Source organism: Pseudoliparis swirei, chromosome 6 (assembly GCF_029220125.1).
Source record: "Pseudoliparis swirei isolate HS2019 ecotype Mariana Trench chromosome 6, NWPU_hadal_v1, whole genome shotgun sequence".
Lineage (NCBI taxonomy): Eukaryota > Metazoa > Chordata > Actinopteri > Perciformes > Liparidae > Pseudoliparis > Pseudoliparis swirei.
Genome location: NC_079393.1, coordinates 10,835,985 through 10,852,285, shown reverse-complemented (window position 1 = coordinate 10,852,285; position 16,301 = coordinate 10,835,985). Strand labels below are relative to the sequence as shown.

Here is a 16,301-nt window from a genome sequence, read left to right as displayed (position 1 = left end):
TATAATAATGACTGGATTTTTTAAATATTGAAAACTTTTTCAGATATTTCATATAGTTAACTATTATTGACTCTATTTACTAATTTAAGATTAAACATTTTCCTATCTAATATTCATGAATCCCTGTGTTTCTTCCACAACTGTTTTTATCAAACAGCTGGTGACGGTGGTGTGTTCACACATCAAGTGACTTCATACTGATTATGGGATCAAAAGTAATGCCACACATGAACGTGGTGAATGAGCCAACAAAACAGAAAAGCTGTGGATTGCTCTTCATTGTAAAAAGGCTTAAAAAGTGTGAGTGATGAAATCTTGAGTCTCGTGCTGACCATCTGGCACGGTTTCATTGTTTGTCACCTAATCTCAAGATTAGTATTATTGTTCCTTACAAGCTGGTCATGCTTGCAACTATATGCTCTTATTCAACATACTTCTTATCATCTTGACTTTACAATAAAAAGTCAAAGCTTTATAAACACACACACACACACGCAAGGAGACAAAGTGTGAAACAAATACATAATTTGTCCAAGAACAATTTTATTATCTAGTATTTGCTATCATCTTGAGAGTATCAAAAAAAGGCGTTTGCAACATTTCAACACTTAAAATAATTTGTTTCGTTGCTCACTTTGGATTAAAAGGTGTATTTTGGTATTAAAAAGCAGAAATAAAATAAAAAACATAACTTAAATATTAACATTTAAGTCTCTCTAAATCTACATTTGGAACCTGAGTTAAGTCAGCAAAAGTATCTGTGGCTTTCAAATTAACCACTTATAATTATTGCATGACACAGAATAACTTTCAACTTTGAACATTTAGAAAAAATGTCACATTCAAATTGGGAAATATTTTTGTTTACAAAATCATGCTAAAAAGAAAATCTCCAATTTAACCGATATAAGTATCATACAGGTAAAATTCCATGGTGATAACAAGACAGCAGAACAGTTAGACATCTCAAGCAGAAGAAAAAAAACTATGTAAAAATGCCTTTCTAGCAATCAAAACCATTGGAAATATCACATTTTAATGCAAATAATATAAATGAAAACCAAAGAAAATCACTAAATTTCAAATTTCTTTGGTTCGGATTATTTGTATTACAAAGATATAAAAATTGATTATGTTGCTCTTCACACATAGGGTTTCCATTTCGATAGTCTGAATCCTTCATTGTCACACCTGGACGTGGCATATCATGGAGAGAGAAAGATAATTCTCCCCCATAAAGCTATATTCTTGATCGGAAACAGATTTCTCTCCAAACAAAGAATAAATATCATCATCTATCACTGGCAAGACAAACTGGATCTTTGGTCATGTGTCAAATATTTCCACCTCATAGTACCAAGGACCCACTGAATGAAAAGCCATACCCATCTGAGGAAGGAGACAACTCTTTGGATAGTAGCATCGGCATCACCGCTGCATTTAGCAATGGTCGAGAAGGCAAATGGACCACAAGCCGGGGAGACTTGTGCTAAAGCTTTCACCAGAATAAAGCATCAAACCACCGTTCGAAGGGAAATGTACATCATTGGCAAGAACAATATTTTGGCAAATGCACCCTTAATGTATATTCTCTATATTTTTGGTTGCTTTAGAATATCTTTTATCTCTTTGGGTACAATTCTCCGTGTCTTTGGAGCTCATTTTCTATAGTATGCAAAGCCCTTTTCGATACTAAGGCCATGTTAAAGCTTTGAGTTCAGTGCACTGGAAATGCCAAACAATACTGTAAGATAAAGCTCAATTAGCTTGACAATATCTAATGCACTTGTTATGTTCACAATTTCAATCATTCAAAAACAAACAATGTGAAACAAAAGCTCCTAAAACCGCGCAAAAAAAAAGTTTCGAAAATTCAAAAAGTAAGGACCTCTATACGATGACGTCCTAACGGAGGTTTCAAGACATGGCAATAAAATGTGTTCACCTTGTCCCCTGAGTCTGAGATAATACTGCACAATATATGGTGAAAAGGAGGTAGTTATGTATACACAAGAACAGAATACGGAGGTAGATAATCAGTCAAAAGGGCTCCACTTCACCCTCTGCTCCAGTGGAAAGTAATTCAATATAATGAACATGTATCACAGTACATTTCTGACATTCTTCTTAACATTCATCATGGGTGAGCTTTGGTTTAGGACAGACAACGCCAAACAGACAAACAGGTAGAACGTTTAAAAAAAAAGGAAATTAAATGTTATAACAAACATTCATAAGAAATCCTGAGGTAGAGCCGAAGCAAACGCACATTTCGTCCATCGCGGCAGCCGGCTTCCCGATCCCTTGTGCCTCAGGAAATAACCAAGGGGCTCATCTCAGGAAGCAAACGAGGTAGAAGTGGCGAAAGCTTCGGCTGCTGGAGAGCAGATCTAGGCCGGGTGGTGTCAGGAGGCGACAGCTTGCGACGTGTGCAGGGCGGGATGAGCGCACTCTGAGGTGCAGCAGAAGTGGGTCGCATCGGGGCCGGAGTGATGGAGGGGACGGCTCAGCATCTCCTCCTTTTCCACCTCAAAAGACTGTTTCAGCTCGGCGGCAGTGGGACCATCGACCGACCCGAAGGATTCCGGTCGGGAGCTTCGGCTGGTGGAAGGGTTGCTCATCTCTTCGTTGCTTTCTTCGTTGGAGTAGTGTCCAGAGTCTCCCGTCTCTTGGCTGCCCTCACTGGTGTGAGAGCTCTCCGAGCGATACGGTTCATAGATGATCTCCCGGGACGAAGGTGGCAAGGGCGGCGAACCTAACTGCTCTTCGTACCTCAAAACCGTTTTGCCAGCTTCATACAAGCTGGCTCTCCTCTCCGCCTGATGGGATCGAGATGACCACATTGAAATTAAGATCGCAAAAATGATTCTGACTGACAAGAAAGATGATTAGCCAGAATAGTGCAGCGTCACTTACATCACTCACAGCTGGATTCCTGGTCTCCCTTTTGAAGAGCAGCCACCGCTTGCTCTGATTCTTGCTGCTGATTGGACCGGCACTATTCATGCCCATATCAGCTTCACCCTGTGGCAAATTAGATGATATACAAGAAATGTAGATTGTTTACATGGTCCGGTGATGTTTTGAACAGTGAACATGTAACTGGGAAACTTCTAATTTTATTAAATTAAGATTAATTAAAACATGATCATTCACACTCTCTCTCTCTCTCTCTCTCTCTCTCTCTCTCTCTCTCTCTCTCTCTCTCTCTCTCTCTCTCTTTTTGGCTCACCTCGGTATCCAGGAAGTGGTGGCTTATCATGGGTATAAGAGCCTCTATGTTCTCTCTATGGTGTTCGTTTGGCAGAGACAAACCAGCATGTGGACCTTCAGCAGCTCCCACAGCAATGACTTTGTGGCTGGAGGATTTCCTATAAGTCATACAAAGATAATCATGTAGAAACATGTCAGAAAAAAAATATTGTTAATCTTTCATGAAATAATTGTAAACAGGTTTTTCATTATTGCAAATGATAATGATCAATACCTTGGTCTTCCCTTACTGATGAGGATTAAGGCACACATAACTATACAGGCCAGGGCGATGCTCACACCCACGATGATCCCAGTCATTGACCTCTGGTCTATGTGGTAGAGACCGTCAGAAATGACTGGAAGATAGAGGAGAGCAGTGTTTCACATGAGAAATGATTACACGTTACCTACAACTATTTAGATCATAATTAATAAACAGAGGAGAACAGAAGTTAATACTCTGAGCCTTGACACTGCTGATGAACAAAACCTTCACATTTATCTATTGTTGTTTAACACTTTGTACAGGACTGACGTGAATTAAAAAGTACACACTCTGCTTTAATTAGAATAGATTTTCTCAAAATCCTACCATTAATACCGTAAATAATATAACAACAAATTTAGAAAGTAAAACAAATAATCCATAATGAATTCATATTAAAGTCAAAGTACATCCACTCCCAGTAGAAATGCACTTTGTTAGCACAGGACACATTAATGAAGCCAGCATAGATTTTACTAAGCAAAATAAATCAAGAATAAGTTAAGGCACTAAGTGGTATCAAAACCTGAATTTTACATTAAACCCTTAGACAAATTACATTACAAGCTAAGAATACTAACATCAGAATAAATAATTATAAATTTCCTCCCACATAACTAGCAGTTTGATATAACCAATGAATCAACTCATCGAGAGGTACCTGTACCATGTGCTCCAGTGTTGAATGAAGCTCACCTGTTGTATCGGGGAAGGTGTCAGAGTGCCGGGGGTTCTTGCTGCGGTGGGTGTTTCCACGCTTCAGCGCCAACTCCACGATGTTAGAGAACGGCCCGTCGCCGACGTGGTTGGAGGCCGAGATTTTCACCAGGTAAACACTCCCTGCCTCCAGCTTCTCCAGCAAGGCCATTGTGTGGCTCCCTGTTAAGAAAAGCAGCAAGATTAGAAATACAGAAAACCTATACTGGTGCACTTATTGTTGAATGAATATATATTTCCAGCATGTATCGTATTTTACAGCTCCCTCCACCCTGACAGGTATATCTGAAGCTGGGGAGCTCACATGATACACAACCCAATATAACTTGGAGTGAAAGAAGGTTCCTATGTAGTGTACACAATCTACAGGCTAAGACATATTGAAATGTTTGCTCAAATCAAATATGTTTAAAATTGGCCGACAGCACTCCAACACTCATACTATAGGGGATAAAAAGGCCTTAGATATATTCAGTGCTTAGTTAATTGTGCTTAAGGTAACTCTCTTCTATGACATTATTTCATTGTTTTCACTATCTATCTTTGTAATGTTCTGCTACTGTATACTCGATAAAGTGCAATGTGATTTATAGAGTATACATGATCTCGTCCACTACTCACCCTCCCTCTGCAGTATTTGCCAGCGTCCCGTGATCCAGGCTTTCTGGGAAGCGTACAGGATGGTGTAGCGCGTCACCACCACATTGGGCTCTATGGGCTCCCTCCAGGACACCAGAGCAGTGTCGTCCTCGATCAGATTCACTCGCACTCCTGCCGGTGGTTGGCTAGGTGCTGCACACAGAGAAACCACATTCACATTAAACAACACTTGCTAAGAAAATTAATGAGAAATATACGATTATCTGATATGAGTCCGCACAGCAGAGGGGTGGGATACACACACAACAACATAGTCATGACAAAAGGATGTTACAGTCATTAATAGTACCTGCTGGTAGAGTCTGATGGTGAAAGACAGAACTCCAGGGACTCGACATCTGGTCCACATGAAGACGCACAACAAACTCATAACGAGTGTTTGAATCCAAATTCTGAACCATCACTCTCTGCCTGGTCCTGTGGGCAGACACATTCATACATTATGGGCATTTGGCAGACCATAATCCAGAGCTACTGACTGTGATCAAATGTGAGGCTGATGGGTAAACTAAAGCGTAAATACATTTATCATCATTACAAACAGCAAATGTTTAAAAGGCACAAAGATAATTCATAAACATGCACTGTAACAAAACCTAAACGCAAACCAAAAAGACCTTTTGGAGGTTTTATTAATTATGTCAGATATAAAATACAGTTTTTTTGGGGGTGTTCCCAGCTTACGTTTGTAGGTAGCGTATAGCAGAGGCGTTGTGGGTGCCCACAGGTGTACACCGGACTGTATAGGTGACGGCCTTTCCAGAGGGGAAGGTAGGACGGCTCCAGCTCAAAGTCACTGCAGATGAATTCTTGGCCAAAACAGTCACGTGATCTGGAGGCGGAGGGGCTGATGCCAGTTGGTCTCTAGCCGCTGAACAATGTAAAGAAAATGCATATTTTTGTTAAAGGCTTGAATTCTATTTTAAATTGTAAGACTTTTGAAACAAACAACAGATAAATGTACTTACACACACATCCCGGGGTACTAATTGTTTGGTCTGTCTGATAGCCATCTCCAGCTGGACTGACAGCCAGAATCTTGACATGATACTTTCTCCTTGGGTCTGAAACATAAATAATACATTGTTTTGCCATTTCTGCCCATGTGGCTTTGACTCCAACTGAAGGTTGGTCAAACTGACATTCCAAAGCAGCTTTTTTTCAAATGATTCGTCCAATAGGGGCCAAACATTTGGTTAATAATTCCAAACTCTGAAATGTCTCCAATAAAATACTAGAGGTTATGGGTGACAAACAGAGCAGCATTTGTTTTTTTAAAAAGGGCAGCCGCTTTGACAATTAGCTGCAGGAGGGGACGGTTCCAGGTCATAAATGGCCATTCTCCATGCATGGACAATGCATGGTCTCCTGAGTCACCCCAACCTCTCGTTTATCATGTGTTGTCATGTGTAAGGAGCATGAGAAAGATCAACCAGCCCCAAGGCCCAGTAAATATGGGGACATGATCAATAAGCTCTATAAAAATTAGCACACAAATATTTGTTCTTTTCCTTTTGAAAGAAGTGTTTGTAAACATTGTACAGCTGTGAAACCCTATCAGCACTAGGTTGTGCTTTCAAACACAATTCAAACAAACCACAAAAATTGAGGATAACAACTGAGATGAGATTCGGTAAAAACTTGAAAAAAGAAAGTACTTATGGGAAATACAAGGATGTATCAAGTACTGGCTAGAAGACATCAGCAAGTTTGTTGGTGCCTGAGGGTGGGAAGCTTTTGTTTGAAACGTGAGTGTTAGGATTTGTTTTATGCCTGTGGTGTGAAAGGTCAGCCGATGGGTATTGACCAGTGAACGCGGTGTGTCCAGGCCTGCTATGGGGGCTGGGCTAGGGGCAGCGTTCAGCTGCCGGGATCCTAGGCCCATGGGACTGGGGGTGGGGGTGGGGGGGGTTGACTGGGGTCACCAGGTCAGGCCAAGATAGAACAGAAGGAATCTGGGCGCAGGACTGTGAGAGAGGAGCTGGGCCCCTTTTGTTCCCCCTTTCACATCCTTCCTACTGGCCTTGTGTTACAGCCTTAAACTTGGAGCAGAAAGAAAAATGACCCCAAAAGAGAATTTATTTTGAGATTAGTTCCGTAGGACCAATCACAGCAGCTCGTGTGATTATCAAAAGAGAATAAAACTGGAGTGTTTTTACAGATCGTGCAAGATATTGATATTACTACAAAAAACAAAACATTTGGATACAAAATATTTTCTAATAATCTAGCTATTGTTTCAACTTGTTGGTTATGCCTAAACACTCACTCCAGACAACATTATTGTGTGAACAGTTTTGATGGCCCTGGTTCATGCGGCATATAGATGTCTGTGGGCTATTGACATGGACAGCACAGATGACCAGTGGGGGCAGGGTCCCAATTCAGGACTGCTGTTTCACAACTAGAGGTCAGTGGCTCGGTCCAGCTTTGGCCAGTCCCAGGGGTCCCTGTTTGTGTGCTTCAGTGTCCAGCTAAGAGGGTAGTGTCAAGGGCCTTACAGACCAGGTCTGGCCCTGGATAGAACACAATGACCAGGGGAAATTATGCAAGCTGCAAGATGGGAAAGCGTGGTGGGCGGGACATCTGGATCCTGACCTCTAACCCTGGGAGCCTGCGCTCACACAATACTGCAGCCGGACTGGAGGGGCTACTGCTTAGGCAAGAGGGGTCAGCCCTTATTGATCAAGACAGAGGGTAAAATGCAAATATAGCTTTCAACTGCCCATTGAATTAAATTGGGACCAAATTGAGTAAGACCCCATCGGTCACTCCCTGTTGTCTCTACACCAAATCTAGAGGTCTAGGTGGTAGAAATGCACCAACATAGTCAAATATACATGTTATATGTTTCTCATCCACTCCACCATCCCATATTCTCACAAATAGACGTCTATGACAAGTGCATCACTCACCAAGGCCACTGATGGTGTGGGTATAGGTTTGAGCCTGCAGCTGGATGATAGGCTGCTCCGGGTGGCCTTCCTCATGGTAACACAGCTGGTAACCCTGGACAACCACAGACTGTTGGGAGGTTTGCCAGCGTGCCACAATGGAGGTGCAGTTAAGCGGCTCAAGTTGAAGAGTAGGGGCTGAAGGCACTATGGGACAGAGACAGTGGACATGTTATCAATACACACAGAGCACCAAGGAAGACTCCAACCAACAGGACATTGCATTGGGCAATGAACACGGATGGATGGAGGCCCAACTCATTAACACTATGTTTTGGGTGTGACCTAGTTATTATCTAAGCTGCATATTGGTAGAAAATGCACCAATACACAACTATAATGGTATTTCACCAGAATTCGTGTTTTAGATCTTGCTCTCAAATAAAAAGAAAAAATGATGTTGGCTCTCTTGCTCTATTCATCGCCTAAATATATAACCAAACTTTCGAAAACAAGAAGTCCAGCTTTGGTGGACAAACAGCCTCCCTCAACACACCAGGCCATGAAAAGAGGCTATTCTTCCCCCACATAGACGCCTGAGGCCCTCTCTTTATGACCCGTGACTGAGGCCACTCTAACATCACTGACAGCGAAGGGCAAAGGTTCCTGAGTAACCAACACAAAGAGTGTGGGACAATGCAACAAGAGCAAACTCCAGTCATAAGCCAGCCACTCTGCATGAGCTGCAGTGATCCAGCAAAACAGCAACTCAACAAAAGCAAAGCATAGCCAGTTACAATGTTGGCACCACGTGATTCTATGACTCTATAGCAACCTGTAGTTTTCTTCTCATCTTGCCGAAGATGCCCGATGGCTTATTTGACTCATAAGAATAAATTAAATGAGGCATGAAAACGTTGCAACAAATTCAAAACTTGAGTGAACAAAACGGCTCGATACACATCCTGACAACATTTCGGTTCCATCCTTCTGCAGGTTTACCTTTGCTGCTGGAGGTCTTAGGTGTGCGGTGCGAGGTCCATGCAGAAGGCTCACACCAGCCCACACGGGTGGCTGCAGCCATGCGAAGCAGGTAGATGGTGTCAGGCTGCAGGCCCTCCAGCAGATATTCGGTGCTGTTCTGAGGTAACTCCACAGAGGTGACAGTGCTGTCCGCAGCTGTACGGTAGGATAGTCTGTATGCAGACAACCGACCGCGGCTCAGCTTGGCAGGCAGCGGCTGCCAAACCACCTGAATATCTGTGGAGCTCCGGCTGATCAGACTCAGCTCTGGGGTACGCAAAGGCACTGTGGATATGGATACACACATATTAGTGATGGATTACTAGAATACAAACTTGAATGGCAGCAATTAAATTGTCACATATCTTTAAATTTACAAATTTGCAGTTCGTAAATAGGAAATAGAAAACACTAGAATGCCAATCCCTCTTATTTCCACTCAAAATGGCCTGTGTACACACATCACTTGCATGCATGTTAGCTGAACTACCAGAGTGATTTATTGCAAGGAATGTTGGGGGACTCAGTGCTCTATGCTTACCATCCTCCAGGGTATGCTGACTGACTTGGTCTGACATACGACTGGCTCCCATTGGCATATAAGCAACGATGTAAAAGCTGTAGTTTCTAGCTGGCTCAAGGTCATCGATGATATAACTGGTCGTGTCGTTGCCAATGACAACTTGGTATTCTTCGTTGTTTAGACCTGACATGGAACAAAATCATGAAGTGGTTTAGGAAGGTGAAGATTATCCAAAGAAGAAGACAAAACTGTTTTGAAAGGTTTGGCGTTGGCAGTTTCTGAATGTCATTCCTCTTTTCTATAAACATGTGTAACACAATGCACAGCCACATAACTAGTAAACTATAACGTTTGAAGGCAAACCCAATTACACATCTAAAAATGTGTTTACTACAAACGCATATTTATCTGAATAGAGTTACTTAACTTTTAAGTTGATGCATTAGGTTAAATGCGACCGGTTTGCAAGACGACGAGGCTTTTAAAAAGATACACTGTCCCTTTAACTGCAAGCAGAATGAGCTGGGGAGTGGACAATGGGCTGGCTAAACCTGTTGTTATTTCGGAGAAGTTGCCATTCTGAGTCCTCCTTGACCTCTGCTCTGTGCAGCAACAACAGGTGGCCTTCACCGAGAAAAGACTATCACATGTGAGCGTGAGACAACCTTTTGTGGTTGACTGTGATCTTGCATCTTTTCACACTTTTACAACTCCCAGTTCTCTACCGCTTGAATTCCTTTTTAAATAATTAATAATGAAATGTCTTCCTGTTGGTCTCACCTTCAGCCTTCATGTAATGGATGGAGTAGGCAATGACTTTGTCTGCATTGTAGAGAGGTCTCTCCCAGGCCAGTAGGATAGCAGAGCTTGAGATGGTCTCGGCGTGGACATTTCTTGGTGCACTGGGCCTGTCCTCGGACATGACAACAATAAGGCGAGCCAAGGACAGCTCTGAGCCCTGTGCACTCTCTGCCACGCACTGATAAATGGCATCATCTTCAGGGATGATCTGGGTAATCACCAATTTACTGTGAAGCGATAAACAGAATAATAACAATCAGTACTAACCTCAAGAAATTCAATTGTAACTAATGATTTTCAAGGTACTTAGATAAGGTTGATTGTAATACCTGTTGTACATCTTAATCCTCCCATTTAAGTGAACATCTTCTCCATTCTTTAGCCACATGATGCGTGGCGGGGGCACTCCCTCTGCTTGGCAAATAAACCGGGCAGTGCCTGCTCTCGGGCGGGTCTGGCTCTCTGGCCTCTCGACAATGGATGGTGGCACTAAAACAGAGGTGTAAGAGAAAAGTGATGAAAACAAAGGCTATCGCTTTGCATTTGTGAAACAACAAAACACGAACTGTGTGGCATCTTGCAAATAACACTTCATCCACAAGCAGGCATGGACTTATTCTCTGGGTATAACATGAGTTTCATCTGTAAAGGCTTTGGAATGTGAGAAGCAGTGAGAACCAGTGCTGTATAACGACTTCAGAGTTCGCTGTACCTAGAACTGTGAGGTTGGCTGCAGCAATAGTGTAGTTGCGGGTTCCAGGGGTGGTGGCTCTGCAGAGGTAGACTCCACTGTGCTTGGAATTGACATCGGCAATAACAAGGTTTCCATTGCCCAGCACTTTGGCGTTGTACACATCAATGGGTTTACTGTCAGCACGGCTCCAGGAGATGATGGGCCAGGGATTGCCTGTGGCCACACACTCCAGCACCACCGTTTGGTGAAGAGAAACTGTGACATTCTGAGGTCCTGCAATGATTTTGGGCCTCTGACGTGGCTTAGGGCCTACACCTTCACAAGAAAAAGAAAATGTTTAAAATCAAATTACCGATATAATATAGTGGTTTAATGCACACTCTTAAAATCCAGTGAATGCAGTCTCTGTACCTGGGTTGACTTTCAGTGTGGCTTCTCTACTCTTCAAATGGCTGCCAATGTTAGTTGCCACACATCGATATTGTCCAGCATCTTCAAACTGGACATTGTGGATCTGAAGGACTCCGTTGGGCAAAACTGTTATTCTGGGAACATACAATGGTAACATTAGTTAAAGCTCGAGGATATATGTAGACTGCAACATCCTTTTGGAGCTGCTTCTAGATTTTTAAAAAGACACGCTGTCCACAAAACAAGTGGATTATACGATGGCGTCTAAAATGACTCGAGTCATGTCGACAGGTACCTTTCTGTTTGTAGCGGTAATGTTTTTTGGTTGAGCTCCCAGGTGATAGTGGCAGGAGGGCTAGAGGTGGCAGCACAGGAGAATCGTGCCAATGAGCCCTCAGTCACCACCATAGGCACAGGATGCAACACAAACTCTGAGATACCTGTGGGAAAAAAAGAAGATCAATCACGGTCGAAATATCAGCAGTAGAATATTTCAACAAAAACGTAATTCATTATATAATTGTGAAATCAATTAGAATTATTATTCGCAGCAATTTGTTTGGCAGTTTTTTGTGTTTGTGACTAAATATAGCATTTTCTTTCAATATTTGGGAACGCATCATACATTATGCATGCAAAGGCCTAACTGTGATGGATGTTAACTGATTGAATGAAAGGAATTGATCTCTAGAAGACACCGTGGTCTTGGTTGTGTGCAGATGAGCTATCAGGTGCCAGACTGACCAGCTGGTCCAATCAATGAATCAATTGAAGAATGACACTAAATGATGCATTGCTATCGATAAAAACTAATCAATACCCTTTGAATAATAAGGATTGTCAGCCACCACCAGGAATATATAACTATAAAAAACTATGTTGAAATTTAATAGAAAAACTTATTTTCTTGCAGAAATCAGCAGAATTAAACACGGGATGTTATCAGATTCATGTTACTTTACAGCTATCAATGCATATATACATGTTATTCTTAGACACTACTATTGGAGACACTGATTAAGTATATTTGATTTTAAATGACTAAAACAACTGTGAATAAGTTGCTGAGTCACATTCTGTTCAAAAAGCCTTTCAATAATCGCCGTAACAACCCCCAATCTGCATTTTGTCTCCAGAACACTCTGTAAGATCTGACCAATGACCTTTATTCATTAAGGTGGTAACTCTCTCCCTCCCCCCTCCCTCACAGGAAGGAAGTCAATATCATGTTGAAGTAAATCGATACCCTGTTCTCCCACTGAAGCTCCACCTTTAAATGTTCAGCTTTAAATGCTCAGCTTTGGGTCATACAAATTAAAGAGCAATCCTTTAATTCAAGACATAATCTCATCAATATTACACAAATATACTGGAAACCCTGCATATGTGAAGTGCATTAGGGAGTAAGCCTAAACCAGGGCAAATTATCCTTTAGAGTTTGTTTGTGTTTTATTCCTTTGGAATGGCAGTAGGTCCGCTTTACTGTTAAATACATGTAATTATATTCCAATGGTCAATAAGTTTGGAATGATCATTTATTGTGTATAAGACACCATAGGTGACTGGTGATCATGAAAAGCCATCAACACCAGGATGGAAGTTCAAAACAATAAGTTGTTTACTCTCCATTAGGAGATAACCGTGCTCACTCGTGCTGAGATCAGTGATGTAGATGGTGGGTGTGGCCTGCACAGAGTGATCTGCTAATATGCTCACCTCTGTTGTAAAGAACAAATCAATGTCTAGGTCAAACAGCACAAAGGGCTCTCCAAAAAGGTCAAAGTTCGCTGCAAACCCCTGTCCATTCAATTTTAGCCCAAACTGGGAGCCAGATCGAAGTCAGTTTACCATCGGTCTACAGGAGAGGATCTTGTTGTTCATATCACATGTCAAATGCTGTAGTAGTATTTAATTATAATGGAAAAGCACATATGTTGACGATATTGTAATAAATATATGAGCTAGCTGACACCTCCAATCCAAGAGGTGGTGAAACTAGTGATGTTGTCCTAAAACAAGGAAAATACCTCCACAATGTGAACATGTTTTTAAAAGGATCATCTCTTTTTACTGGAATATCAGGCCAGTTCAATCACATGACAAACTGGGCTTTCTTTAACAAAAGGGTTCTGCTTGACAGGGCAACAGAGGGACTGATCCAGTGAAAGGGATTGTGGGCTGAAAGACGAAACAGCAGGGCAGCCCAGCCAGAGCAGGCCTGTGACATCACAAAGGCTTTCCCTGCTGACCCCTGACCCCCAGGACCTCTGGACAGAAGGGAAGCACAGAAGAGGCCCATCCTCCACTCCCTGCCCACAGCTGACCAAAAAACCTTTTACCCTTTCACTGACAAAGGCTGGACCCCAGATTAAACTTGATTTTTGAAGGTTTTCATGTGGTCATCCTTTTTTCCCTTTTCTTTAGAGCAGCCTTAGTGTGTCTATAAGCCTAAATATGTCTTTTAGTGTCTATACATTTGTTGTTTTCTATTAATATAAATATCTTTCCTGTGTGATAATTGTATCTCGGTCTTCTTAGTTGTACTGTTGAGTATTGGGACATACTGCCACAAACTTTCTAACCCCAGTGTCAATGTCAAAATCAGTATATTTTAGAAGTTCGTTTCCATGACACCAGTCAAGGGATGTGCCTTCCAAAACCTGTGAAAAGTGTCCACGGTAGTGCAGGCCCATTGAATAGACACAGCTGTCCCGTCCACTGATATGTGGACAAACAAATGCCCTGAAAACCTCGCCTTTTCTTCTGGCGCGGTCAGGGTTACTCCACACAAAGGCTTAAAGGCAAGTGGCCTTTCAGAGATTCCTCTGTGTTGCCGACCGTTCAGCAATTACACAGAGTCACAGTCTGCAGTGACACTACAATCCCACTAACTAACTAGAGAAGGCTAATTTCTAACTTTTTACCAATGCTTCCTGGGTACTTTTAGAAGTGTGCAAGTGGTGTGTCCTCAAACCAGGAAACAGGGAGCAGCCCTGAGTACTCAGGGCTGCTTGTTTATGGAGTATTTATGAGCTTTTAGATTGACTCTCCATATACCTTTAACTGTCTCTTAAAATGATCGTATAACTGGACTGACAGCTTTAAACTCAAGCACGACCAAGTCTGAACAACTTCCAATAACATTGAAACTCAGACGTTAGAGCTTTTTCCTCAGTGAAGAAAATAAGAGCGTGTGGGGTACATCTGCTTCTCATCTCCAGGTTATTAACCCATGAACTTGCCATTCTGATTCTTGCATGTTGACACCACACAGTGGATACCACCAACACTTTTAACCGTCCTTCCAACAGTTTAAAACAGGAATAATGCCCATGTTAGCCTCAGACAATCCCTTACGCTCCATACTTACTTGCGATAGTCAGACGTGATCTTTGGCTTAGGATAGCTCCATATTTATTCTGGGAGAGGCACTGGTAGAATCCTTCATCTGAGTCCTCCTTGGTATGATCTATCATTGGTATGTACAAGGAGCCGTTGGGCAGAAAATGTACGTGCTCACTTTCTGCCAATTTAACTCCATTCTTCAGCCACTTGATGGTGACTGGAGGAAGGCCATGAGCCTGACAGTCCAAGACAGCAGGGTCCTTTGGTAGTAAGGTGATGTCACTGGGCTCCGTGATGAAGGACAACTCGCTGAAACAAAAAACACCTGGAGGAAAAGAATGGGACCATTACTAAAGAGTTGTAATGAAAGAAGAAGTGGGACAGATTATACGTATCATGGAATATCACAAGAAAATGAACTTGATGTTATTGAAAACGTTTTTAACAAGCACACAGAAAGGTGTTGTTGACATTAATTTGTTAGTAAAACACTGGATAGATCTGCTGTATTGGACTGGTTACCATTGATGTTTAATAAAAAACACCATTTATCTCTCAGAAACCGTGACGTAACGTGAAAGTTTGGCAGTTTGTTTTAATATTTGTTGACATAACGCTAAATATCAGACATTAAGTGAAGTTCGTCAACATCTGTATACCGACGTAACTAAGATAAGATATATACTTTATTAATCCCCAAGGGGAAATTAGTTCTCTGCATTTAACCCATCCTTAGTTATTAAGGAGCAGTGGGCTGCAGTGATGCGCCCGGGAAGCAACTGGGGGTTCAGTGCCTTGCTCAAGGACACTTCGACTTGCAACTAATGGGGAGAGCGGGGATCGAACCGACAACCTTGGGGTTGCAGGACGACCCTCTTACCCCACTGAGCTACAGCCGCCCCAATGACAGATACAGGCAGGACTATAAGAAAGTACAGACATAGTTAGAGTTGAACCGCCTTTCTAGTAATCTCATTTGACTCAATGTTCAGAAAAACAACGCTGACTTTTAACCAGATAGTGACGTGTGTGTGCGCTCGGAACACCGCCGTGCGCGAGCAATGCGCATTTAACGCCATCAACGGTCGGCACAGAGGTAATGTTCACCACAACATCAGCAACAAACACAACACAACACACTTACTTGATAGAGGAAAAAAGAAAAGCATAAACAGCCAGTGCTGGTGGACCTTCATCTTAAACGTTCCCATTTATCTAGGTCCCCCTGTGCCATCCCCCGCCGCTGCCCCGCGTGCTGTCCGTACATCCCCAAAAGCACTTCTGCCAGCGAGAGAGAACCAACAGCTCTCCAGGGGTGCCGGGGCCCCCCCACCCTCGCCTTCCTACGCATGCGCAGACAGTGCGGAGCCAAAAGCAAGTGCGTCTCAAACAACTGAGGTCTGGGGACCCCAGGGGCCTTCAGGTGGAACTGTCACAAAACAGTAACTGGAAAATGTTATTGGTTGCATCTACAGGAGGACGTGATGACCAGAGATGGTGATGGTTCCCTATAGATCCTCACTTTGGCAGAAAAGATCTCCAAAAGGTCCCGTGGTTATACCACAGAGCCAAACAGGGTCTGTGTTGGCTAATAATAATACATATCTATATTCACATTTGGTTATTTGACATAATTACTCTTGGTATCTCTGAGTTTAACTTCTTCTGCGTTCTCACACTTGATTCATAATAATGCCATTCTCTTTCTCCGTG

The 16,301-nt window shown here is 42.4% G+C and overlaps 1 protein-coding gene across 1 annotated transcript; it reads right to left on the bottom strand.

Annotated features, from left to right (window-relative positions):
* Positions 1-985: 985 nt before the first annotated feature.
* On the bottom strand, positions 986-15,799 carry LOC130195606 (protogenin B-like). Its single transcript, XM_056417234.1, has 19 exons — positions 15,733-15,799; positions 14,614-14,913; positions 11,539-11,683; positions 11,244-11,377; positions 10,851-11,147; positions 10,468-10,627; positions 10,118-10,365; positions 9,356-9,520; positions 8,794-9,099; positions 7,813-7,998; positions 5,866-5,961; positions 5,582-5,768; positions 5,187-5,314; positions 4,859-5,029; positions 4,217-4,399; positions 3,488-3,611; positions 3,233-3,371; positions 2,917-3,024; positions 986-2,819 (listed from the first exon to the last, which is right to left on the bottom strand). Exons 1-19 carry the CDS (start codon positions 15,797-15,799, stop codon positions 2,406-2,408), a joined length of 3,558 nt encoding a protein of 1,185 aa, XP_056273209.1. The 3' UTR covers positions 986-2,405.
* Positions 15,800-16,301: the final 502 nt, after the last annotated feature.